General features: G+C 36.5%; 1 protein-coding gene across 2 annotated transcripts in view; it reads right to left on the reverse strand.

Annotated features, from left to right (window-relative positions):
* IARS1 (isoleucyl-tRNA synthetase 1) overlaps nt 1–23,721 on the reverse strand; it is a 180,950-nt gene that overhangs the window by 37,591 nt on the left and 119,638 nt on the right. For both annotated transcript variants that reach the window (XM_084634253.1, XM_084634252.1), the window contains exons 24-30: nt 21,797–21,899; nt 21,505–21,588; nt 12,993–13,167; nt 11,917–12,029; nt 11,323–11,418; nt 9,213–9,389; nt 1,261–1,372 (exon numbers count right to left, since the gene is read on the reverse strand). In XM_084634253.1, the coding sequence (XP_084490379.1) occupies nt 1,261–1,372; nt 9,213–9,389; nt 11,323–11,418; nt 11,917–12,029; nt 12,993–13,167; nt 21,505–21,588; nt 21,797–21,899 (860 nt within the window). The remainder of the gene's footprint in view (nt 1–1,260; nt 1,373–9,212; nt 9,390–11,322; nt 11,419–11,916; nt 12,030–12,992; nt 13,168–21,504; nt 21,589–21,796; nt 21,900–23,721) is intronic.

Here is a 23,721-nt window from a genome sequence, read left to right on the forward strand (position 1 = left end):
GAAGACCATCTTCAGAGTCAGCACAGTGATGTAAGGAACATTGTGAAAGAGGTTCAGAAGGAGGCTCTATGAACCTCAGGTTGACTATGTTGAAGTCTCTGGCAGAAGTAGGTTCTCTGATCTGTGGGTAAATACGTAACAACCTTTTGAGGAACTCTGTTATTATTGGATGAGAAAAGACAGAGCATGACTGTACCAGAGGATGTCAAGCTGAAATTGCTGCAAGTTGGACCTTAGAAGTGAAATATCAGCCTCTTAAGTGCAACAGGTAGTCAAATATCTATGGTATTGAGATCTGAATCAGATTCAGACCATGTTGGGCTATCCATATTGAAAACCACTCACAAGGAGATGAATAAGTCTTTCTGGTTAAATATTTTCTGCTCTCTGTCAGGATTTCCTGGACCTGCAGGGAACAGTCCTTGTCTATGGTACCAGCCAACTGTCATGCCCTCAGTCACAGTAATTTCATGTCTGGGTGGAGAACCTGGCTGTGGTGTTGGGAGATCAGGTCTAAACAGTCCAGGAGCTGGATCCGTGGTTGGATGGACATTTGCAGTAGGTCAAACAGCCGAAGCTGCCTCAGTAAGTATGGAGCTATGAGAATGTGGCTCTGTCTCTTCTGATTTGGGAAATCACCCTGGGAATCTATTCAGAGCCAACCATTTGCACTCAACTGGATCAGCTGGTTTCCATCACTTTCCGGTTGTGCTTCTCCTTAAGCAAAAGCTTGCTGCTCCCTGATTCCACAGGCTCTTTCAGGCACAGGCCACCTGCTATACCCCCATTCTTGTTTTAATTTAGCATCCAATCCTGCAATATATTTATCAACAAGCATAGTGCTTACTTCTGAATAGTTCATTTGGCTATTCAGAGCAGTATGTGCTACACACCGTAGTAGAATGATTTCTGGGTTGGATACTTAGGTTGTCAACTCTTTCAGCAGGGCACTGTCTCTTTTGCAAAACCTTATGTGCATGTAGTGGTAAATAAATAAATTAAAAAGCATTATACACACTATTTTCTTTTACCCAGTTGAGTATCATCTTTCATTGAAAGACATAGTTATAACAGTGATAGTTAGATTTCCTCAATAAATCTTTATCAAATACTATTTACAACAACTCATAAAGGAAGTCAGCACCACCTTGTGCACATAACCTCTTTGTTCAGTTATCTTTCAGATTATTCCTTAATTCATCTTATGCGGTGATGGCTCTGAAACATTAAATATGTCTAATTAAAACAAAAATCTCCTACCTTGCTCTTTACCATTAATACAAATGTTGAGATTGACATAAGCACAGGCTGGGTCAACACGATGATGTAAGCCTCCTCTGACAAGTGTGATTTCTAGTTCTGACCCCTTCAGCTAAAAACAAAACCAAACCAAGAGTATTATTTTTACTTCAATAGTACTCTATTAAGATATAAAACCAAAACAAAACATATGCCTCAAATTAAGCACATTAGGACATTTCTATGGATCATATTAAAAATAATTACATGAGAACATAATAAAATGGTAAATTCTATAGTGTTCTCTCTCTCAGGATCTGAGAGAGCGTTGTGAGTATGAATAAATTCAACCTTATTACACCTATGAGATAAAGAAGGGGGGAAGGGGGAGGAACTGGAGTACAGGGAGCTAGAATGGCCTAATTTTCTGAAGTGCTGTGGTCCACAAATCCCACTGACGTCAATGGGGACCGCAAGTGCTCGAACACCTTTGAAAATGAAATCATAAATGACTTGCCCAAGGTCAAACAACAAGACAGTGGCAGAGCTGAGGAAAAACTTCTGTCTCCTGAATTTTGTCCCATGTCCAAACCACAAGCCTACACTTAACCCCACTTTCCACCTTGTTGTGAAGTGCTATGGAAAAATTTCTTAAAACCGCTGGAATATGGAGAAAGACACATGAACTGTGGGCTGGTTTTGTTGTCCTGCTTCTTCCCCCAACACCTTAAAGTCAGAAACACCTTGCAATTAGTCAGAAAGCAAGTTGTAAGCAAGAAAAAGCACCTTAATCATGGACTATGCTATTTAAGTAATGCCTAGCAATGATGCAGAGCATTCTCCTCCTGACAGCAGAAAAGTCAGCATTTCCTGGTAATGGATTCTTCACATGCTTGAAGCTTTGTTTTTTCTTTATTCCTATTCAGTTTAGGATTCTTCCACATTAAAAATATGCAGAAGTGGACAGTGAAAAAAAGATGACAGGTGTGTGTTCTTTGGGGTATACAGAACCTTATGCTTATTGGAAGCACATTATTTTAATAATTCCCAGACCTACTCCCCCAGTCTGAAATTTATTCAGACACATGTATGACAATAACTGAAAAAATATAACTGATATCCTATAGCAGGTATAGAAATAACCATGCGATAATGTACATGATATTATTTGAGAACTAGTATGGGATCATGTAAGTCAACAGTATTTTAATGCATACATTCGAAAAGAGTTAAGGTTTTCGTTACAAGCCAACTTTTCTCTATGGCACTCACAGTGGTATCTGACTAACCCAGAAACATTAATTCACTCTTGCATCACCCCTGTGAGAAATGGAAATAATAGTATTTTCATTTTTCAGATGAGGAATTGAGGGATAGAGAAATTAAGTGACTTGCCCATCATCATACAGGAAGTCTGACAGAGCTGGAAAAACAAAATGTAGTTTGTACTCTCATTCAAACATTAACTTCCATGAAAGTTATAGTGAACAATGCCGTTCTCAGTCTACGATCTATAGCATGGCCATGCTGGGTGGAATTTTCAATTCTTAACACAAACTGTGTTCAAATTAATGCTGGTGCAGGATGCTGTGGAGAGATCCTTTTATTTGGAAACAAATATAATCTGTAAATAGAGACAAACATGGAACTACCATTTACATGGTAGCTTCTCTTTTCAAAGAGCTGGGTTCTAATATAGGAGGTATGAGAACTAACTTAACTGCCTTTCTGATAAGAATCATAAGGATGTGTTTTGAGGAGGAACATTTGGGTTAGATGATTAGAGGCCCAAGGAAGGGAACAAAATTCATTTGGGAGGCTTCTTGTCCATTATGAGTCTAGAGGCTGTCAGTCATGAAAGCAGGAGAAAGAGCTCTTGAGGACGGCTCTCTCCTATTAGCAATTAAAGAATCAATACACTAAATCATGTACTTGTCCTTCCCACAGTATTTTCCACAATAAGGGTATTACATTTTGCCATTTTTTAGAACAAGCCTTTTGGAAGTCAGTTTGCTATGAGATATGAGATTGAGGTCCTACATAAAGAGCTGACAATCACTGCAAACATCAGATAAGGGATGAGGTTAGTTCAAACAAAATACTTTCAGCAAAAAGAGTTTAAACTTGATTTCATCTTGAGTCTGCATACAAATTCAAATTCATACAAAACTGTTGGCTTAACAAATTGCACTCAACTGTTCATACATTTGGTAAAAAAGAACCTGCTAGCTTTCAATTCATCTGCAAGGTGCTTTGGGGAATCTATATGCACCATGTTCTCTAGATCTTTTCCACTTTAAGCGTTTTAAAAAGTTATATAATCTTATCGTATATCAATGTTGACATGAAAAGCACTTAGTGAGTTCCACAAACACAGAAGAAAGTCTATGTATAAAACAGGTTTCGGAGTAGCAGTCGTGTTAGTCTGTATTCGCAAAAAGAAAAGGAGGACTTATGGCACCTTAGAGACTAACAAATTTATTTGAGCATAAGCTTTCGTGAGCTACAGCTCACTTCATTGAATGCATCCGATGAAGTGAGCTGTAGCTCACGAAAGTTTATGCTCAAATAAATTTGTTAGTCTCTAAGGTGCCACAAGTACTCCTTTTCTTTTTATGTATAAAATAGTTTCAAATTCATATTGGACCCGATTTGCTAACACCTCTGCATTTATTCATTTAACTGCTGTATGCACAAAAATATCTATAGGTATATATTAGGGGTTATATTTTGTGCACAAAACTACATTATTTGAAAATATTGCTGAATACAGGTTGTGGTAGGTAGCAGTTTGTGTAACAGAATTTCCACACACACACACACACACACACACACACACACACACACACACACACACACACACACACAGCAGTAACTTGTGCAAAGGAAGGTATTTTCATCTTTCACAGTTGTGCATATCTACAGTAAAAGCTTTAACACACAACAAATGCCAAGGTACATTTTTTGTTCAGGACACAGCTAACAATGTCTCTAATTTATAAAAGGTCTTCAACCTCTCCTTACCACCATGTACTCTAGAAGCAGGAAACTTCACAAACGTTAATGGGGACTAGATTGGAGTCAGAGCCATATATTTTTTTCTCTAAATAAAATCATTATTGTGATTGGAGTTCAAAATCTAAACTAAGGAGAAAGCACTGGAGTGTTACCAATTCCTGAATTCCCTTTGCAATTAGCTTTCATTGGAATTTACATGAGATTATTTAATTTTCAGTGTTGAGCAGCATGGTTTTCAAAAAAAATTAAGTGAAATTAAGATACTTCTCCACCCCACCCTGTTAAAATATTCCAGAGACTATAGTGAGAATTCCATACACAGAACTATGTCAGTGGGCCTGCTCCTCGTGTGAAGAAAGTCATTATATTTAGTTAGAAGCGGAATTTTTCTGCTCAATGTAAAATACAGCAACTGCTTGTGGCCCATTGTTGCCAATTCGCTTGATACTATCACCAGTCTTATGTTACATGGTGTTTCTCTTAAAAGCTGGAGGTCTGAGCCTCATTTGAGTATGCACAAATCTCAACATTCATTTTAAAACAAAACAAAACAAAAAAAACAGAAAAACCACCTTCAAGTTTCTAGCCCTTGTGGTCAATGAGAAGGCCTCGAAAACATAAATCCTAAAGGCTCAAAAACTGAAAAACCAACATAAAAAGAAGCCAACATTTAGTACTTTAAAAAAAGTCTCATGTTTTTTTAGTTCATTTTCAAAAATTACGAGTTGTACCCCCAAAAAATCGTGAAGACTTTGACATAACATTTTCTAATATACAGTAAATTTTAAAATGTGAAATCAAAACAAAACATGTATCCATAACCACCATGCACCTTAAGGTCACATTCTACAATGAAAGGGTTTCAACTTTTTTTTTTTAAAGTAGTTATTGATATTTGACAGTTAAGATGACCAACATCTAGAGCAAAATGCAAACACAGTAGCACTTAAGAGTTACGAACACCAGAGTTATGAACTGATTGGTCAACCACACAGCAAACTTGGAACCAGAAGTATGCAATCAGGCAGCAGCAGATTTAAAAAAAAAAAAAAAAGCTAATATGGTACAGTACTATGTTAAAAGTCCTACTTCTTGTTCAGCCAGTCGCTAAGAGAAACAAGTTTGTTTACATTTGTGGGAGATAATGCTGCCCATTCTTAATTACGTCACCTGAAAGTGAGAACAGGCGTGAAGTGCCTTCCTAAATCTGAGAGGGATGAGGTTTGGAGCATGCTTTCAGAAGACTTAAAAGAGCAACACTCTGATGCAGAAACTGCAGAACCTGAACCACCAAAAAAATAAAATAAAAAAAACCAACCCCCTGATGGTGGCATCGGACTCAGATAATGAAAATGAACATGCGTTGGTCCACACTGCTTTGGATTGTTATCGAGCAGAACCCATCATCAGCATGGACACATGTCCTCTGGAAAGGTGGTTGAAGCATCAAGGGACATGTGAATCTTTAGTACATCTGGCATGTAAATATCTTGCAACACCAGCTAGAAAAGTGCCATGCAAACGCCTGTTCTCACTTTCAGGTGACATTGTAAACAAGAAGCAGGCAGTATTATCTTCTGCAAAGGTAAACAAACTTGTTTGTCTGAACAAGAAGTAGGACTGAGTGGACTTGTAGGCTCTAAAGTTTTACATCGTTTTATTTTTCAATACCAGGGGGTTTTGTACATAATTCTACATTTGTAAGTTCAACTTTCATGATAAAGAGATTGCACTACAGTATTTGTATTAGGTGAATTGAAAAATACTATTTCTTTTGTTTTTTACAGTGAAAATATTTGTAATAAATATAAAGTGAGCACTGTGTACTTTGTATTCTGCATTGTAATTGAAATCAATATATTTGAAAATGTAGAAAACCAAAAATATTTAAATAAATGGTATTCTATTGTTGTTTAATCATGTGCTTAAAAAGATTGATCACGCGCTTAAAAAGATTGCGAAATTAATTTTTTAAATCACTTTACAGCCCTAATTTAAATGGTAACCAAACACAGATTAACAACTTAAATATGTAGAACAGCCATACATCTAAGGAAACCAAACACAGATTAACTTCACAGTGCTTCATTTGTTAAAGATTGTCTGTTTACCTCTCTGATATTTCCTTTTATTAAAATGTTTGCATTTTTTTAAATGTTTACTATGAAATAGCTTTTTCAAGTGTATCAATCCAAAACTTGCATCAATTCTTAGCCAATGTTTATGAGTGACCTACCATGCCTGTAGATTTTAAGTCAACAACAGCTATCAAAACTCAGTTTAACGAAGATCAAGATTTTGTTGTGTGCTTCCATTGGCCCATTCACCATTTACAATAGTTACTCAATTTTTCCCCACAGAAAATTTTATCTCTGCTAAAATTCTTTAATATTTGTAGTCTGATCTCTTTTCATCATCTTCACATGACGAGCCCTACTCAACATAACCATCTCACATGTGCTCTGTAAATAACTAGCTTCTAATTTCAAAAATAGCTGACTGTTCTTTCTGCTATCTGCAGAACATGTTCAACACAGCACATCTACAAAGAAACCAGCACTTTCTGCCAGGATCAGCTCTCAACATCACACAGATGGAGAAAATTAAAAATTACTCTTGTGCTCATCCTTAGCTATTCTATGATACATCTTTTCCTCTTTAGATGGGTAGGTAAGTTTCTCTGGTTTTTCATATTTGCACATTCATAGAAGTCTAAAAACAAAATAAGTTGACCAGTATTAAGCTAAATACAGTACTCAACATCACAGTTATGCAAACACAAATGTGCCCCACAATTATACCCTCCGGCAAAAGCCTGAGCAAATAGATGGACTTTCCATGAGGCCTTGAAAATCAGATCTCATGGAAAGCATTTTAGAATAAATGTGCCTCATTTATTCCATTTTCACACACCATTTGCGCATAGTCTACTAAGAATATAATTTCATTCAGACTAAATTCACTTTTTCCAGCTGTCCTACATTCCCCGGTGTTTGCTCTCAGATTTGGCATCAACTTTCTAAGGTCAAAAGTCCAGTCAAGGAGCATCTAGCTCCATATTCATCACAAACTAGCAAATATCTACCTGGAATATGACAAACTACTTGCCAGTTCTCAGGCTTTTACTGTGTTCTCACCAACTCTTATATCAGCATGTTCTCTAATTTTCAGTCAAATATTTCCCAATGCCTTTGTCAAGAGATGACTAACAGTGTTGAACAAAGACAAGAGAAGCCTTTGCTTGAAAAACTCTTCTGACATTACAAGTTCATTCATAAGAAAAACAAATATGTCCTTCTGTATCAGTACAGGGTCAGAAATGACTCACGAATATCTACCTCTTTGTTTTCAGATATTCCCAGGGCATACATCATTCTGCAGATCAAATCAGTAAGTTATTTTATGCCTAGACTCTTCCGTCATGTGGGCTTGTCACTCTTGTTTAATGTGACATACAAGCACATTCTGAGCAGAATAGGGAGATAAAGGCATGCTCAAGACAAGGTGTGGTCCAAGTAGGCCAAATATCTACTGAAGCAAAGGAAGCAGCTCGATTTTGATGCTGAAAAGTGTAAGCCACCTAGCAAAAGATTCCAAATGCCTGCTCTGTATTATCATGCAAGGCTAAACTCCAAAACTATCATTAAAAACTGGGTTAAAATGGTTTCTTCAAGCCTTATAGAAGATCTTAATAAAAATTAGACTTGATTTTAATGCAATATCATCTTTATCATACATGCAAGGGCAAAATACAGCCCTTTAAAAGTGTATTTGTGAACAAAAGCACCCCTGTATTCACACTCTATTATAATATTTTTTGTCCAAAATACACTTTGTGAGGTATCATTTAAAAACTAACACATAGCTCATCAATATTTTTGTGTAATGTATGTACAAAATGTGCATTAAGAGTTATGAGCATAAGCTGAAATTATGACCATATGTGTTTACCAGACAAGTCTGGAGAAGCGGTAACTGGTTTCTCAAAGACAAGCTGATGCCTCTATCAGGTGTCAAAGTTGATTAGCAATCACTTTTCAAGTGGCCATTCTTTGGCAACAAAGGGGGCCAGGAACAGATCGATCTGCATTTTAGTAAGCAACAACATGGAACCTCTTTCATGAGACTCCATATCTCTGTCCTCACAGCAGGAAGGAACTTCATAGGTAAATCTCAGGAAAATGCATTTCAAAGGGTGACTGGACTATAAAAGCAAGGGGTAAAAACACCCCAAGCTTGCTCTCTCATTTAAGACGACAAAGGAACCAACCCTTTAACTTTGGGGGAGTTCCTGTCTGAGATTTTGGTCACACAGTGCTGCTGGGAACCTGTCATAAGGATTTTTCCTTGAACAAAGTCTAGCTTGTTAAATTTTAACTTCCAGAAAGCGTTTTTTCTTTTATTTCTCTTGCAATCATTTCTGACTTTAATGTCTTATACTTGTACTCCCTTAAACTCTCTCTCTGTAGTTGAATAAACTTTTTTTTTTTTTAAATCAAAACTAATCCAGTGTTTTGTTTAAACTGAACTGTTTGGGTAACTTCAGTTAAAGTAGAATACTGTTGCATAAGATCCTCTATAAGGCCTGAAGAAATCATTACTACCCAGTTTTTATTCATAGCTCTGGAGCCTGAGCCCGAACATCTGCACTGCAATTTTACAGCCCCACAGCCCAAGTCAGCTAACATAGCCAGCCCACACATGTTTTACTGCAGTGTAGATATACCCTAAGTGGCCTGATTTTCTAAGATACCGAACACCCAAGCAGAGCCCCGTGACATTTTGTACTTAAAATGCTAGCTATGGCAATCTGCAGGTCTGAAAAGGTTACAGCCATCTGATAAAACGAACATGTAATGTCAACATTTAGGCCATCATCTGTAGTCCAATGTATCATTCAGTTTAATCTGAACGAAAAATCCTTTCAAGCATGTAGTTCAATGTAGCATTCTTACTTGGGTTTTCTCTTGAATAAGCACTTCCCTTGAAGTAGGCACAGGGTATGGCTTCAGGGCAGCCTTTATTGTTGCAAAAATGAAATCTGTATGCTCCTTAATAACAGAATCCAGGTAGTCACCTTCAGGATGTGATCTGTAATATACAGTAATCTCATCCGTAGGAACTAGATTGCGCTGAAAGAAAATCCAGAATTACAGTTCAATGACAGCAAGTTTATCTGTACATATACAAAATTCTGTAAGAAACATGCAAGTTAAAACTTTTTTTAAAAAGTATTTTAGAAAAATATCAGTCAATTTTCTGTTAATATGGAATTAAAAGTTTTTCCTGAAAACTGAAAACAAGGCTATACCTTTTGACAGAAGCAGAAAGTATTTTTCCAGTCAACTGAATGAATACAAATAAACACTGTACGTTTCTGAATCAAACTAACTAGTTTATAAATATTCATTTCTTCATGATGCTAAATAATTCAGATAGAATTAAAACAACATGTTGGTCTCAGACCAAAGCTTTTAACAAGTTAAACTCTCTGAGTGGTTCTGCAGCTGTTACAATCAAGCACTGAAATTTACATACAGATATCTGAAAACATATGACATTAACCTGCACACATAGTGCTAGATGCACATCAGTGTTTCAGACCAAGACCTCATATGAATTATGAGTTACAATTTATTGGGGTAGGGACTCAAACTCCCCAAGCCTCTAAACAGTACCACTCTTGCTACATTGTACTGCAATATGTATTTTGAAAGCTTAGGATGTTTCTAAATAATTCATTAGGAAAAACAATCAGACTTCAACAAAAGGAACAGGAATGAAGCAATGCAAGTTGTAGGATGTTTTTTAGCAATGACAGTTATTAATGAATAGAGATCAAAAAACATATGGGGTTTAGTGACCAGATGGGATGAATTTATGACCCTAAATCATTCTGATAGTAAACGTAACTTTTGCAATAGCTTCTGTTAAAGGGTAATTTTCTTGCCTGTATTCTTTCCTATTTGTATTACATACTATCATTGACATCAGTGTGTCAATCTTCACAGATGCTCTCTAAAGAATTAACTCTAAACATATCAGACAGTTTGATTCCCCAGAACCTATCCCATGAACAACAAAATCTCACTCCAGCAAGACTCCAAATGGGAGTCAGGGCAGACGTGTACTATCTGGCCACAATGGCTGTGGAGTCATTAGTTTTCACTTGTGGATTTTGTAGCCATTATATTTCCTTGCACGGGCTATACAGTACTATACAGTACCATCCACATTAAGAAAATCTGAACCCAGGGGTAGTCACACTGATGCATATGCCTAATGTACACTGGTGCAAGGTGGAGTTTCCACTGAGTGCAGAACCAGTGCATATACCTTAGGGGCATGGCACCAGGCTAACTGTATTAACATAGTTATACTGGTTCAAATTGCCTTAACGTAGACAGGGCTGTGGTTTGGGAAACTAGGCCAAACTAGTTGTTTCATGCAACTAGAAAGAGAGAAATAAATAGGCAAAATATTTCTGTCAACACAATGTTGCCAGACATTCCCTCACACATTTTGGTAAAATACACATTTGCTTGTGTGAATGAAGACATACAAGTTGTGGTGTCTTGAAGTATGATGATCGCAGCCTGCTCATCTCTCTGTCACTGACCCAGCTGATGCAGTCTAATTCACACAAACTGGGGCACAGATCTTAAACTCACTGTCTGGTAGAAACTGGGGCATGGATGCAGGTTAGCTGGCTGAGGCTCAACCCAGATAAGACTTAATTGATGCTAGTGGGCTGGGGAAAGAAATCAGAAGATTTGGCATAAGCTCCACTTCTAGAAGATGTGTCTCCACTATAAATGATGTAGACATGCAAGCAATATGGGGCCTGGTTAGACTGCTAGCTGCTATGAGACCAAGAAGGAGTGATCAACAAAGCTTATTACCACTTATGTCTTGACCAGTAGGCTGCAAACATTTCTACAGCTAACCATGCAAGATTAAAGTACATGGGGCTGCACTTTAAATCAATTTGGAAACTTTAACACCTTTGGTATATTAAATAAAACTGATTTTTCAAAATGATATCCCATTCCATCACTTACTAACCTTCTTGCGAAGTTTTTGGATGCGATTAATCACTTCGCGAGCAACTCCTTCGTCAACCATTGACTGATCTGGGGTGACATCTAGGAGAACTAAAACCTGAAAGAATGTACAGCAGAACCATTAATAAAATACACCAGTTATTGCATTAACATGCACTGTTACATTTTTATAAAGCTGTTCACTTAAGGGTGGTTATGGTGAGGAGACAGACTTAATAAGGTGTGTTCATATTCAACAGATCAGCTCCACATATGGATTCAAAGTCACAGTTTCTTTAGTGACAAAGAGCAGCCTTTACTGCTGTTACTCCTGTTACAAATGAACAGTTCATACTGCTGGAGGAGAGTGAGCTACCCATTATACTATCCTAAGTACTGGCATTTCCCCTGACATAGATGAATGTTCAGTAAGAACTAGGTTAAGACAATAGCGCTCATTTCTAGTTGTGTACTAAATATGATTTGAAACTAAGTATCCTGAAGTGAAAGGCTAGTGTAATCACTCACTGTGCGACAATTACTTCATTTAAATATTTAAATGCTTACTTTCTAGGGAAACACTTTGCTTAAAGCAGAGAAATAATTACTACAATACCTGAGCATCAGAATGTGCCTCATACTGGGCAGATCCTCCCATGACCTGGTCAAAGGTGTACATGAGACGGAGATCCTCCTCATGTAATTCATGCCCTTCCACAACAATGGTACCTATATAATTAATAAGACAATTATTTACACTAGCTTATTACAGAACAAAGCCTTTCTCTCTTAGTCATGTCAGTGAGCATCCTGCAGTTAACTCTTGAACTAAGTATATATTAATATCTAACTTCAAATACAAGAAATACATCAATTGTGACATTGCTTTCAACAAGAAGACAGTATCCAGAAGACGTTAATACAGGTACTTCTGATTATAAGCAACAAAATTGATAGGAATCCTGAGCTATGTTATTTGAAGTCAAGCACTTCTGTCCAACATTGCTAAGCAATTGTCAGGAACACTAAAACTACTCCAAGTTTAGACTTTCCCAAGTAAAGTCATTACAAGCAGCAGAATTTAAGCTCAAGCAACACCACCGGTGCAGACCATTTGGAATCAATAGCAGTCTATTATTACAGCCGAATAAAAGTTAAACACACAAGACAGAGTAAAGATGTTTGGAAAAATCTCACCCACCTGAAACTATTAAACAAATATTTAAAAAAAGTTTCAGCTAGATGTTTACTTCATATATGAATTTAAGAGTCATGGAACAATCCAGTTCTTGTGCTCCATACAAGAATCTATCAGTTTCCTCTGTTCTACATAATACTTTTCACTACAGTACATACAAGCAATGTGTAAATTAAGCACATAAAGCCATTTGTTTCTACTCTAGACAAGTAGGTTCAAGGTATCAATTCACAGCTTCCCTTTATTCACTTGGAAAGTTCCCTAGTTTGCCTGGAATGTTAGCTGGGGGTTGGGCCTTAAAAATCTCTTGCATTTTGATCTAACTATGTATTTGTGTTTATTTTTTTACAAAAAATGTGTTAAACTGATTATTATAAATTTAAACTAAAAGCAATGGCTTGAGTCTGAGAGGCCTGAAATCCTTTGGCTCTTCTTTCCAAGGTCCACATCATGACCATCAACTGCTGATCAATGCATAGAGTCCTACTATGCACCTGACGTTTGGAATTCTTCCAGCTGCTCACTCTTCAGCTCCTTGATGGCAGTCATAACAGCTTTAAAGGCACCTTTCAGACGCTTCCCGAGCACCATATGATCCGGTTCTGCTCTTAGACGGATTCCGTACTTATCTTTATCAGTAGACAATGTCACCTGACGTACGTTAAGTTCCTGCATAAATTTGCAAAAAGAAAATAAACATATAAGCAAAATAACAACTATGACAAAATTAAAACTATACTTAGAAAAATAGGGAAAAAGGGTGGGTGGGAGATTATAGCACGCACGTGAAGAGTTTTCTATCTAGATGTCCTTATAAATAAAAGGATTAAACTGCTGTATCAGTGTGACAATGTATAAGCAAAACAATGACATGTAGATTATTCTTTAGGTGCAGACCCCATTCTTGTATTACAGTTGCAGTCCATTTGGCCTATTGGGTAAAGATTTCACTGCAGTCTAAAGATTCTGTGCAGCTCTAACCTCAAATCAGACTTGCCTTCTCTGATGCTTTACTACTACATGAAAAGATGTGACTGAAGGATCTTTGTGTGTCCAATAAGTTATATTGCCAGGCATTGGCTCAAAAGGATGCATAACATATTCAGGATTGTGTTAAGAAGTTGGCTTCAGTATATTTGTAGCCAACAGACTACTACAAGTTTTAGTTCTTCAGTGGACCAAACATCAGCCTAAGTATGAGTAATCTCATTTTGCCTCTTTCCTTTTCTGGTTTTCCTACATTCTCATTGTATGTGGATGCATTTTGAACAAGTTAAATTAATGGCCTGTGGTTCTGGAAAGCTGCCAGTAAATTCTGATGATGTAGAACTACAGATGCTTTCCTCATTATTTAATTAAATTAAAAGTTGCCTCAGAACTTTTACCCTTGTTACATATATTGGCCTGAAGTGATGCAGATTTTCAAGAACCATTGTAGACTTTTGTACTCTACATTCAACTCTATTGAAAAGCAGAGATCACAACATGCACCACTTGTAATTTCTGTAGGTTTGAGGAATTTCCTTCTAAAGAGGAAAGCACTGTATCTAGATTTAAACTACACTAAAAGTGCTCTGAGTCTTATAGAAAGCCTGTGTTTATTCTGTCTACTTTGTAAAATTAAAGAAGAATGTCACACTCAAGACACACAATTTCATATCTAAAATTGGAGCTTAAGGCAGAATCTTGCTCTATCTTCTATCATTTTTTGTTTGTAACAATGCTTTGCAACTTCTGCCCATTAACTCTTTTACTGACATTGTTGGTTGTAAAATTCTATGCACTTACCAAGACCACCGATATTTGAGCTTGTTGAATAACCTACACATTTTGCTTTTAGTACCTGACAGGTTAGCAGAGTTCACGCAAGTTGCGATAGAATCACCTAATGCATTTAATAAGCAATCTATTTTGTATAAGTTGTGGAAACTAGATGAAAACACCACTCATGTCAGTATGAAAGGACCAACAGCTGATATAGTTAGATTGGGGTTATGATGGCTAAATATTCTATCCACACCACGGACTCATCTCTGAGAAAGTCCTGTTGAAGAGAACAGCTCAGAAGAACACTCACTTAACACACTGTCCCATTTAACAAACTTGCTTAGGAAAGAAAACTGAACTGGAATTAAATGTTTCAGAGGTAATTAAGTTTTAACTCTGTGCTGTTAGACACAAATCCATATGGAAAGTGACAAACGACAGACATAACAAATAAGACAGCTCAAGTTTATAGAACATCTCTGGCCTGAGTTTTAACAAGGTGAATATGAAAACTAGACATACTTGCCAAACAATGTTCAAGAATAATCAGAATAAAAACTAGTTTTCTGTATATAGTGTTAGTGATAATACTAGTAGAATTATTTAAGCAGAGTTACTTGTGCAATCAAGTAGCAGGATAGTATAGGTTTAATTGTGTATTAGTCTTAACATATTGTTTTGATTAGAAAAAACAGTTGGTTTATTTGACTTTGCCACTAGGACATCCTTAATTTTCTCAATATAAAATTAAGGCATTATACTGTGTGCATGAATTTGTATTTATATCTGAACAGCTACACAAAAAGATACCTATACACTGTGTAACATGTTACAATGTGTATCTGTACTACAAGTATTTTAAATACCTGCATCTCAATATTTTAACAATCTACAGTACACAAAGTAAAAGCTCTAGTTTTCAAAAATGTATTAGTTAAAAGTAAATTTAAGTAACTTACACCAAAATAAATAAATGAATAAATATTAAGTTAACTGAAATATTTAATTTACCAGGAAAATAGTATATCATGAATGCAATTAAACTTTCCCATTGCATTTCATTAAAAATTCTCTCAGCACTCTAATTTGGCACCATCCTTTGAGATACTAGGAGATCACTATGTATTTAAGTGATTTTATTCACATTATCTTTGTTGTGAACGCTTAGACCCAGCATTTCTCTCCAGAATCCAATAGTGAGCATGGCATAGGTCCTTTCATCCTGGATTAATCATGACCTTCATTTATGTTTTTAATCAATGCAACAATAAATAATAATAATAATAATAATTTCAAGAATGTATTTGTTTCATAAACTGACTCAAGGTAAGTTATGTAATATAATTCTTGTCCTCCTAAATGTTTAATCCTTTGTGACATTTAAAAAGTTAAATTATCTCCTGAAAAGCCAACTTTTAAAAATAGAAGTTGCTGTTTTAAAACCTTATTTTTCACAGATGGGGCAGAATCTGCAGTTTTCATACACCACAAAAATGTCATGAAATGAAATCAGAAGGTTCTTGAAGCGAAGCATCAGTCTGTATGAAACAATAGATTTCAGCAGCATGATCTGACACAGAAGAAAATGGCTACGGACTTTGCAGACATGAAATCTTTATTGGATAGTATCCATCCATAATGGACTTTATTTTCAGTCTTGCCCTTTAAATTTATGGATTAGCGACTATGTGCTGTCATTTCAGGTGGTAGCTCTGCAGACATCTTACAATAACAGAATTATAGCTAGAGCTAGCAGAACATGAACATATTTTTTTAAAGGGTGGGTATCTGCTGCTAGAGTATTTATAAAGCACTTTACTTCTTCCTCCATGTGGCAAAAGCTGTAAACGCACCTATAGAAACTGAATTTGGTTTTTTTTATTGTGATAACTATTTATGTAATTTATGTTTTGTTAAGCATATTTAATCTGATAAATTCTGCATCAGGAATTAACCACTAGGATTTCCTCACATAATACAACTGACATCCTATCTAACACCAATTACATTACCTCTGTGACAAACTTGCTCACAACTCTAAAGCCTGATGAAATTCATTCTAGGGTACTTAAGGAACTAGCTGAAGCAATCTCAGAACGGTTAGCAATTATATTTGAGAACTCGAGGACGACATAAGAATGGCCATACTGGGTCAGACCAAAAGTCCATCTATCCTGTCATCTGACAGTGGCCAATGCCAGGTACTTCAGAGGAAATGAACAGAACAGGTAATCATCAAGTGATCCATCCCTTCGTCCATTCCCAGCTTCTGGCAAACAGAGGCTAGGCACACCATCCCCATCCATCCTGGCTAATAGCCGTTGTTGTCGATTGGAGGTAGAACAAAGAGTAATGGGCTTAATCTTTAGGAAGGGAGATTTAGATTAGATATTAGGAAAATCTTTCTAACTGTAAGGGTAGTTAAGTTCTGAAATAGGCTTTCAAGGGAATTTGTGGAATCCCCATCATTGAGGTTTTTAAGAACAGGTTGGACAAACACCTGTCAGGGATATTTAAGTTTACTTGGTCCTACCCCAGGGCAGGAGGTTGGACTTGAGGACTTTGAAGTCCCTTCCAAACCTACACTTCTACGATACTTGTAGTAAGTTGCGTACTGATTAAATGTGGACTGAATTCTCCCAATAACTAAAGTAAGATGAGTATTCAGCATATTGCATTGGAAGAAAAAAAAAATAAGACCATAATATCCATCTCAATTTTAGCTAGCCAACTCCTCTGCCAATCTAATGCTCCATCATGCATTATGCTGGGGCATTACAATTAATATGGAACCATGGGAGATGCTGGACATGACCCATATGGAATAGATTATGTTCCATTTTAATATGTAGGGTTAAGAGTTGCACATTTCTTTTTTGGGGTATAAAGCTATAAATAACTTTGATACATAGAACTTAACATCTCTGCTCATACACTATGTAGGGCTATCTGATGGATTTCAAAACTGTGTAAAACCTTGTTAGGACACTGATTCTTCACTGAAAGGGATTTGCAATAGGTCCCACAAACCAGTGCTGGAAATGGCTTAATTGCTAGTGCTGACAAGACAAACCTATTTTTGGCACTGTTACTAAAAGCTTTCTTAAGACTTGTTTCTCTTGTGAGCTTGATCTTGGTCCTTTCTGCACTAGCACTTAAACCATTTTTGGCAAGGCATCTATTTCCTAGCCTAGACAGCTCTACCATTAGTCTTAAGTTTCATTTGTTTAAAATAATTGCTTTATTTTCATAATAAAGAATCAAAGATTGCAGTTCACAAAGCAAGTCAATTTAAAATAGAGCTCTCTGCAGAAAATTGTTCTGGTAAATGAGGTTTTACAAAAATTGACATCTCCTGCACTTCTCAATTTCTTTTGTCAGGAGTTGTACTAAAAGCTTACACTATAAGTGACATCACAGAGGTAAACCACAAGAGAAATCCCACTTTATCAAAATTACCAAAAATCATTTCTGGCATTAATGCTAACAAATAAAAAATAAAAGTAATAAATACTCTGATTACATAATCAAGTTTGATGAACAGCAAAGCTGAGAAGTATAATCAAAACAGAGCATATCATAACTGGCTGAGTTCCTGGATATCTCTAGCTCTGTGCTCTCCTTCCCAGTAACTAACTTGAAAACTTTCAGTAAGTAGCAAAACGAATATTGGGTTTTGGTATCAACCTGAAAGACTAAGATTTACACAGCACAACTCTAACATAGGGGCAAATTAATACACTAAGAAATATTGTATTGAGTTTGTTGCCTGATGTTTGTGAGAGAAAAAGATGTCCCTTATTTTTGTCATGGGTGTGGAACTTTAATCATTCCTCCTTAAAACCATTTATTACAAACTTTCCGATGTTTAATCTGAGAGGTTAACCCAGCCTTACCTTTACACATCTGTCTCTGTTCCTGAAAACCAATGAAAGTTAATACTACATTATACACATCTAAATAAACCAATACTTTTAGCGCTTTACCACAACCCTCATAACTCCCTTGTGGCTTGAGTATTACTCCTAGTTTTACAGATGAAGAAACTGAGGCAGAAAGGCTAAATGACTTGCTGAAGACAAGAGGGTCAGTGCTAACAAAACCAGCATTAGAAGTCAGGAGTTGCTGGTTCCCAGCCCAGTGCTCATACCACTGGACCACACAACCTCCAACTGCCAAGTATTGGAGAGAAGATATTATCAAAGATGGGGTGGCTATTCAACATATACTGCCTCTCCAAGAGCCAGAATGGGAGGCTGTCTTTGTACGGCTGTGAAGGAAATAGAAGATTCCTAGTTAAGATATTTTACCAGTCCTCTGGCATCCAGCTTGGTATCAGCCAGTGCCTGATGGCGCTAGAAAAAGTTAAACACTCTCAGTACACCTAACCAGACTGTGCAATGCTAAGCGGAAGAATTTATATTTTCATATTTAAAGAGACCAGTCAAAATTGGCCTAGAGTGTACCAAACCAAGCACTGGTAGAAGTGTTTCTATAATTTTATTTTCTATTTTATAACTAAAAAAATTCTAATGAGAGCGGTGCTTGTAGAGCAACTTGGCAGAATTCTGCTAGTGGCTATGAACCTGAAAGTGAAATTGATTAGTCCATTTATATTGCCTAATCTAAGAGAAACAAGTACTAAACAGCAAAGAAAAATTGAATTAGTTCTTAAAATCTTTTCCCATCTGGAACCATCTCCCTTGTTATTTGAGAAAAACAAAGATTTTTTCAAGTACATTTTTAATCTGTGTTTCTTTAGTGCATATTACCAAGATGATGCACAAAATGAAGTTATATTACAACAAAACAATCAAGTTCATGCAAAGGATGACTGGATGAAAGAACTACTACAGTACATTCAATGTTTATGTGCAATTACAGTTCCCTATGGAGGATTTCATCACATGCTCAGTGAAGACCCTGTGCAATTTTTGTGCTTTAATTTGGATATTTATTTTATAACACTAATCAGCAGATTTTCACCATTGCACGTATTTTCCTATAGACTTCACATGACAATCCACCTAAACCATCAAACTAAACAATTCAACTGTATATTGCTTAATTAATTCTGTGACAGGGTCAGGCCAGATGGCTACAGGAGAGTGATTGATTTTTTAGTGTGTTTTTTAAAAAAAAAATAAAAATCTCATTAATTGGTGCATGTGCTTCTTAAAATATTAGCCCCAGGTTAAGTAGGTCCCTTTTCCCTGGGTAAGGTAACAGGGAAGGTTCCAGAACAATCAGGAACTTTCTGGAAACAATTAAGGCAGACAGGCTGATTAGAACCCCTGCAGCCAATCAAGAAGCTGCTAGAATCAATTAAGGCAGGCTAATCAGGGCACATGGGTTTTAAAAAGGAGCTCACTTCAGTTTGTGGTGTGCGTGCAGAAGCTGGGAGCAAGAGGCGCAAGAAGCTGTACTATTGGAAGACTGAGAAGTACAAGCATTATCCGACATCAGGAGGAAGATCCTGTGGTGAGAATAAAGAAAGTGTTGGGAAGAGGCCATGCGGAAGTAGCCCAGGGAGTTGTAGCTGTCACGCAGCTGTTACAGGAGCCACTGTAGACAGCTGCAATCCACAGGGCCCTGGGCTGGAACCCGGAGTAGAGGGCAGGCCCAGGTTCCCCCCATCCTTCCATCCCTTCAACTCCCTACTTGATACCAGAGGAGTTGACTGGATTGTGGGTTCCACCAGAGGGGAAGGTCTCTGGCCTGTTCCCCGATCCACTAGGTGGATCGGCCGAGACTGCAGGGATTGTTCTTCTTCCTTTTCCCCATGCTGGCCAATGATGAGGCTAACTGAGTGAATGACAGATTTGTGCCACAAAAGTGGCCAAACTGAGGGCTGCCGTGAACCTCTGAGGCGAGCAAATCCGCCAATAATCGCAGGACCCCCCAAGGCAGAGGAGGAACTTTAGAACTGTGACAAACACCTGGCACTCTCCAAGTCATCCTTTATACTCATGTTATCTACCTCGGTAAGAGTTCAAAGTACCCCTAAACCTCAATTCCAAAAAAAATAGTCTCTCTCTTAAACTCTGTAAAACAGCTCAAATACACCACTCCGCCTGAAAAACAGTCTTCCTTACCAAATGTTACCTTCCTCCCCTTCTACCCAAACACTTGATTTTTCTACTGCAGGTCATCATCTTTGAAGTGAAAGAATATACACTTTAAAATGAGCTGTTTGTAATAGCATTTAATTGAATTCAAGAGACAATGAACAACAGCTCCACAACCAGCATTTAAAGATAAAAAGAAATAAGTTTGTTTCCCCACCCCAATTTCTTGAATTTGGTACAGAGATTAAAAGCTTCAAGAACATCTTGAAACTACTAATTTTTAGATGATTGCCTGAAAACAGGATGCCCAGACAATTTGAAAGTCAACTCAAATATGTCAAATACCAAAAAGGTTAATTTATTTTGAATGGCAGGGTTTTTATCCTTGTAAAGTATTAAAGTAGGGCAGAGTGCATTTTCTCTAATGGACCCGCATTAAAGAGAGAGTACTTTAAAGGCATATCACAGGGGATGCTCAAGATAATTGCCAGAAATTATATAGACCATAAAATCTTACCTATTTGACATTTTATTTTCTATAAACTTTGGAAAAACAGGTTAAGCTTTGAGAACTTTTGGAACATACTCAATTGTTTTCTGCTCTTACTTTTCACAGAACTTTCCATCTAACTAAGCTATGGATCTGCATACTTCCTTAACCCTTCAGCATATACTCTAGTCATTGCATTTTAATATCCTTGAATTATTTATTTATTAATAATGATTACCCCTACAATTTCACCTCCAAGATTTCACTATAATATACTTTGGCAATTCTGGGTGATTTAGCATGCCTCATTTTCATTCAAACTACATTTCTGCCCCACAATGGTCATGGAAAAGTGTATTTCTAAAGTTCTCTGAATGACTTGTATATTACCAAAGTAATGCTGTGTGGTTAGACACTTCCAGAGATGAAGCGTTTCTCATAAATGTAGTCTGTAGATTTAGGGTCATAATCCACCCTTTGCCTACAGCTCCCATTTATATAGCTCACATTTGCATATTGACCAAATATGGAATGTGGCCCAAAAGAGCAGTATATGTAACTTACTGAAATTCAGTTAAATGAGGTATTAACCTAGCCAATAGAAATGATATAGAAGTGCTCCTTTGAAACTGACTTGCACAGTAAAACTCCAATAATATCCTCTGTTGATTATGTTCTTACCTCAAGTATATACTTCTCCAGAGACCTGATGTTTTCCAGAGCCTCTAGGTCCTGATGGATAACCACTACTTCTTTTAGTGGATACTGAAACAAAAATCAATAGAGGTTCAGTATGAGAGAGGAAATAAAGGGCTACAGAAAGTATTATTTTGGTCATTTTAAACTAAATTCCTTTCTGTTTAATTCTGTTTGCTAGCACAGATTTAGTCACTTACTCCCCACTTCTCCGAAAGTTACAGAGCTGCTATATGTTCATGGAATATTGATGTAAGAGATATTAAGAGCTTCTAACCTTTACTGGAATGGTTTTTCTGTCTCGGATTACCCGGCCAAGCTCAATAACAGATTGCATCCAGGAAATGGCATTTTCAATTTTTTTGTCAATCAGATCATCCCTAGATTAGGAAGAAACAATTTAATGTTTACATCTCTTTAGATTTATTTAAGTGGGCCTTTAACCCATCGTCACATCTGTCAAAAATTTCCCACAACAGATTTGGTCATATCCATACACTGGTAATGCTAAGAAGCAATTTTGTGTGTGGGTTTCTTTTATTTTTTAAGAATTATTTTTATTAGCTGTCATTAATACCTTTCACATGACTGACTGATATGAAATAATTATGTACACTATTCATTTTACAAGTATCCAATGAAGAGCAGAATTTATATTTATGATATAATGGAATATCCAAAAATACATAACAAATGAATTAGTTACATTGCTATTGAAATACCCACACACAGTGAATTGGTGGGATCTCCATAATTTTTTATCTTGAAAGTGTGGGTTGTAAAAGAATGATGGGCCATGTGCATATTCCCAGAATTCAGACCTGTATTTTCCAGAAAGCTTATGTATTTCAAATCTTTTGCTTTTCTCTGTGGCTTGATAACATGCCCCCCCCCCCCCCCAACCTCTGTTTCCAGACAGCTTGTTTTTCAGGTTAAGCACAGAGTCAAAGCTTGTTTCAAATGTAAAAGCAATCACCAGTTCTATAAGTGATGCCAGTTCTTGTTCTTTGTTGATTGTTTGAATGTATCTGTAATTCAGGCAGCTCCTTCAAAACTACATACATTTTCAAGCAAAGCACAGAGTCATTTCTATTTTGGTATTTATTTGTGTCAGAAAAGCTGTGAACAAAGGAAAAGTATAATGTGGATGTGAAGTTACTAATTATATCACTTTAACTGGAAACATTCTTGGTGTAAAACAGAGTGGTCTGGAAGGTTTACCAGAAGGGAGAAGACTCCATGGAGCAAGATTTAAGACTTATGCCCTAATCTGTGATACCAGGAATATTTGGATTAATGTTATTGGCCATTTCTAAGTTTCTGTGCTTCTTCAAGTCAATTTCCCAGGGAAGGACTTAAAAAAAAAATTTTGTACATTATTGCAATGTAAAGTTTCCTTGTTTTTCATAAATGTTCATAGTAAGAAATATTACTTTCCTCTTAGATTTTAAAGCATTATTGTGAAACTGCATTGTGAGAATATTTTTCATAGATTTGTGGTTTATTATAAAACTCAATGAAGTACCCCAAAAACAATGTTTCTGATTTTACCTGTTACTTTGGACAGAGAAGAATCTAGTTAGCATACAGCATAAGTAAGGTCCTTCATTCTCAGTTATTACTTTATTTGAAAATTTCCCAGGAATTTATCAACATAAAATAGGTGACAATTGGTGCAAAAAAACTAACTGAGCAGTTTTCTGGGTAAATATCGGGAGAAGGGAGGACAGAAAAAAGCAACAAATAGAGAAAAGTAAGAGTACTAAAAGTAAAAGCAGTTTAATGCTGTGGTTTATTTCATGAACTGCACGTCAACAGTACATACATATGTGCACATGCGTGTGTATTTGTTCGTTCCACTACTCTGCCTTACTTGAACAGCCTCACATTTACAATTAGACTAAATTTATTATTAAAATAAATGTATCTACTTAATGTAATGTCCTGGATTTTCTTCTCGTCATCAGTATTTTCATTTATTGCGTGATCCAAAATTCAGGTAGAAAAAAAAAAGTTAAAAACCAAATAGTATAAAACCCAGAAACTTTTTGGTTAAAAAAAAAAAAAATCAGTAAAAACTGAAAACGAAGGGCCTGAAACATAAATCATTGCTAAAAAAATCCTAATATTTCAGGGTGAAAGTTTACAGATCTATTGTTTATTTGACTGTAATTGAAGTACAGATCTATTATAGCAACTCAT

The sequence above is a fragment of the Lepidochelys olivacea genome, assembly GCF_965140295.1.
Source record: "Lepidochelys olivacea isolate rLepOli2 genome assembly, chromosome: 7".
Lineage (NCBI taxonomy): Eukaryota > Metazoa > Chordata > Testudines > Cheloniidae > Lepidochelys > Lepidochelys olivacea.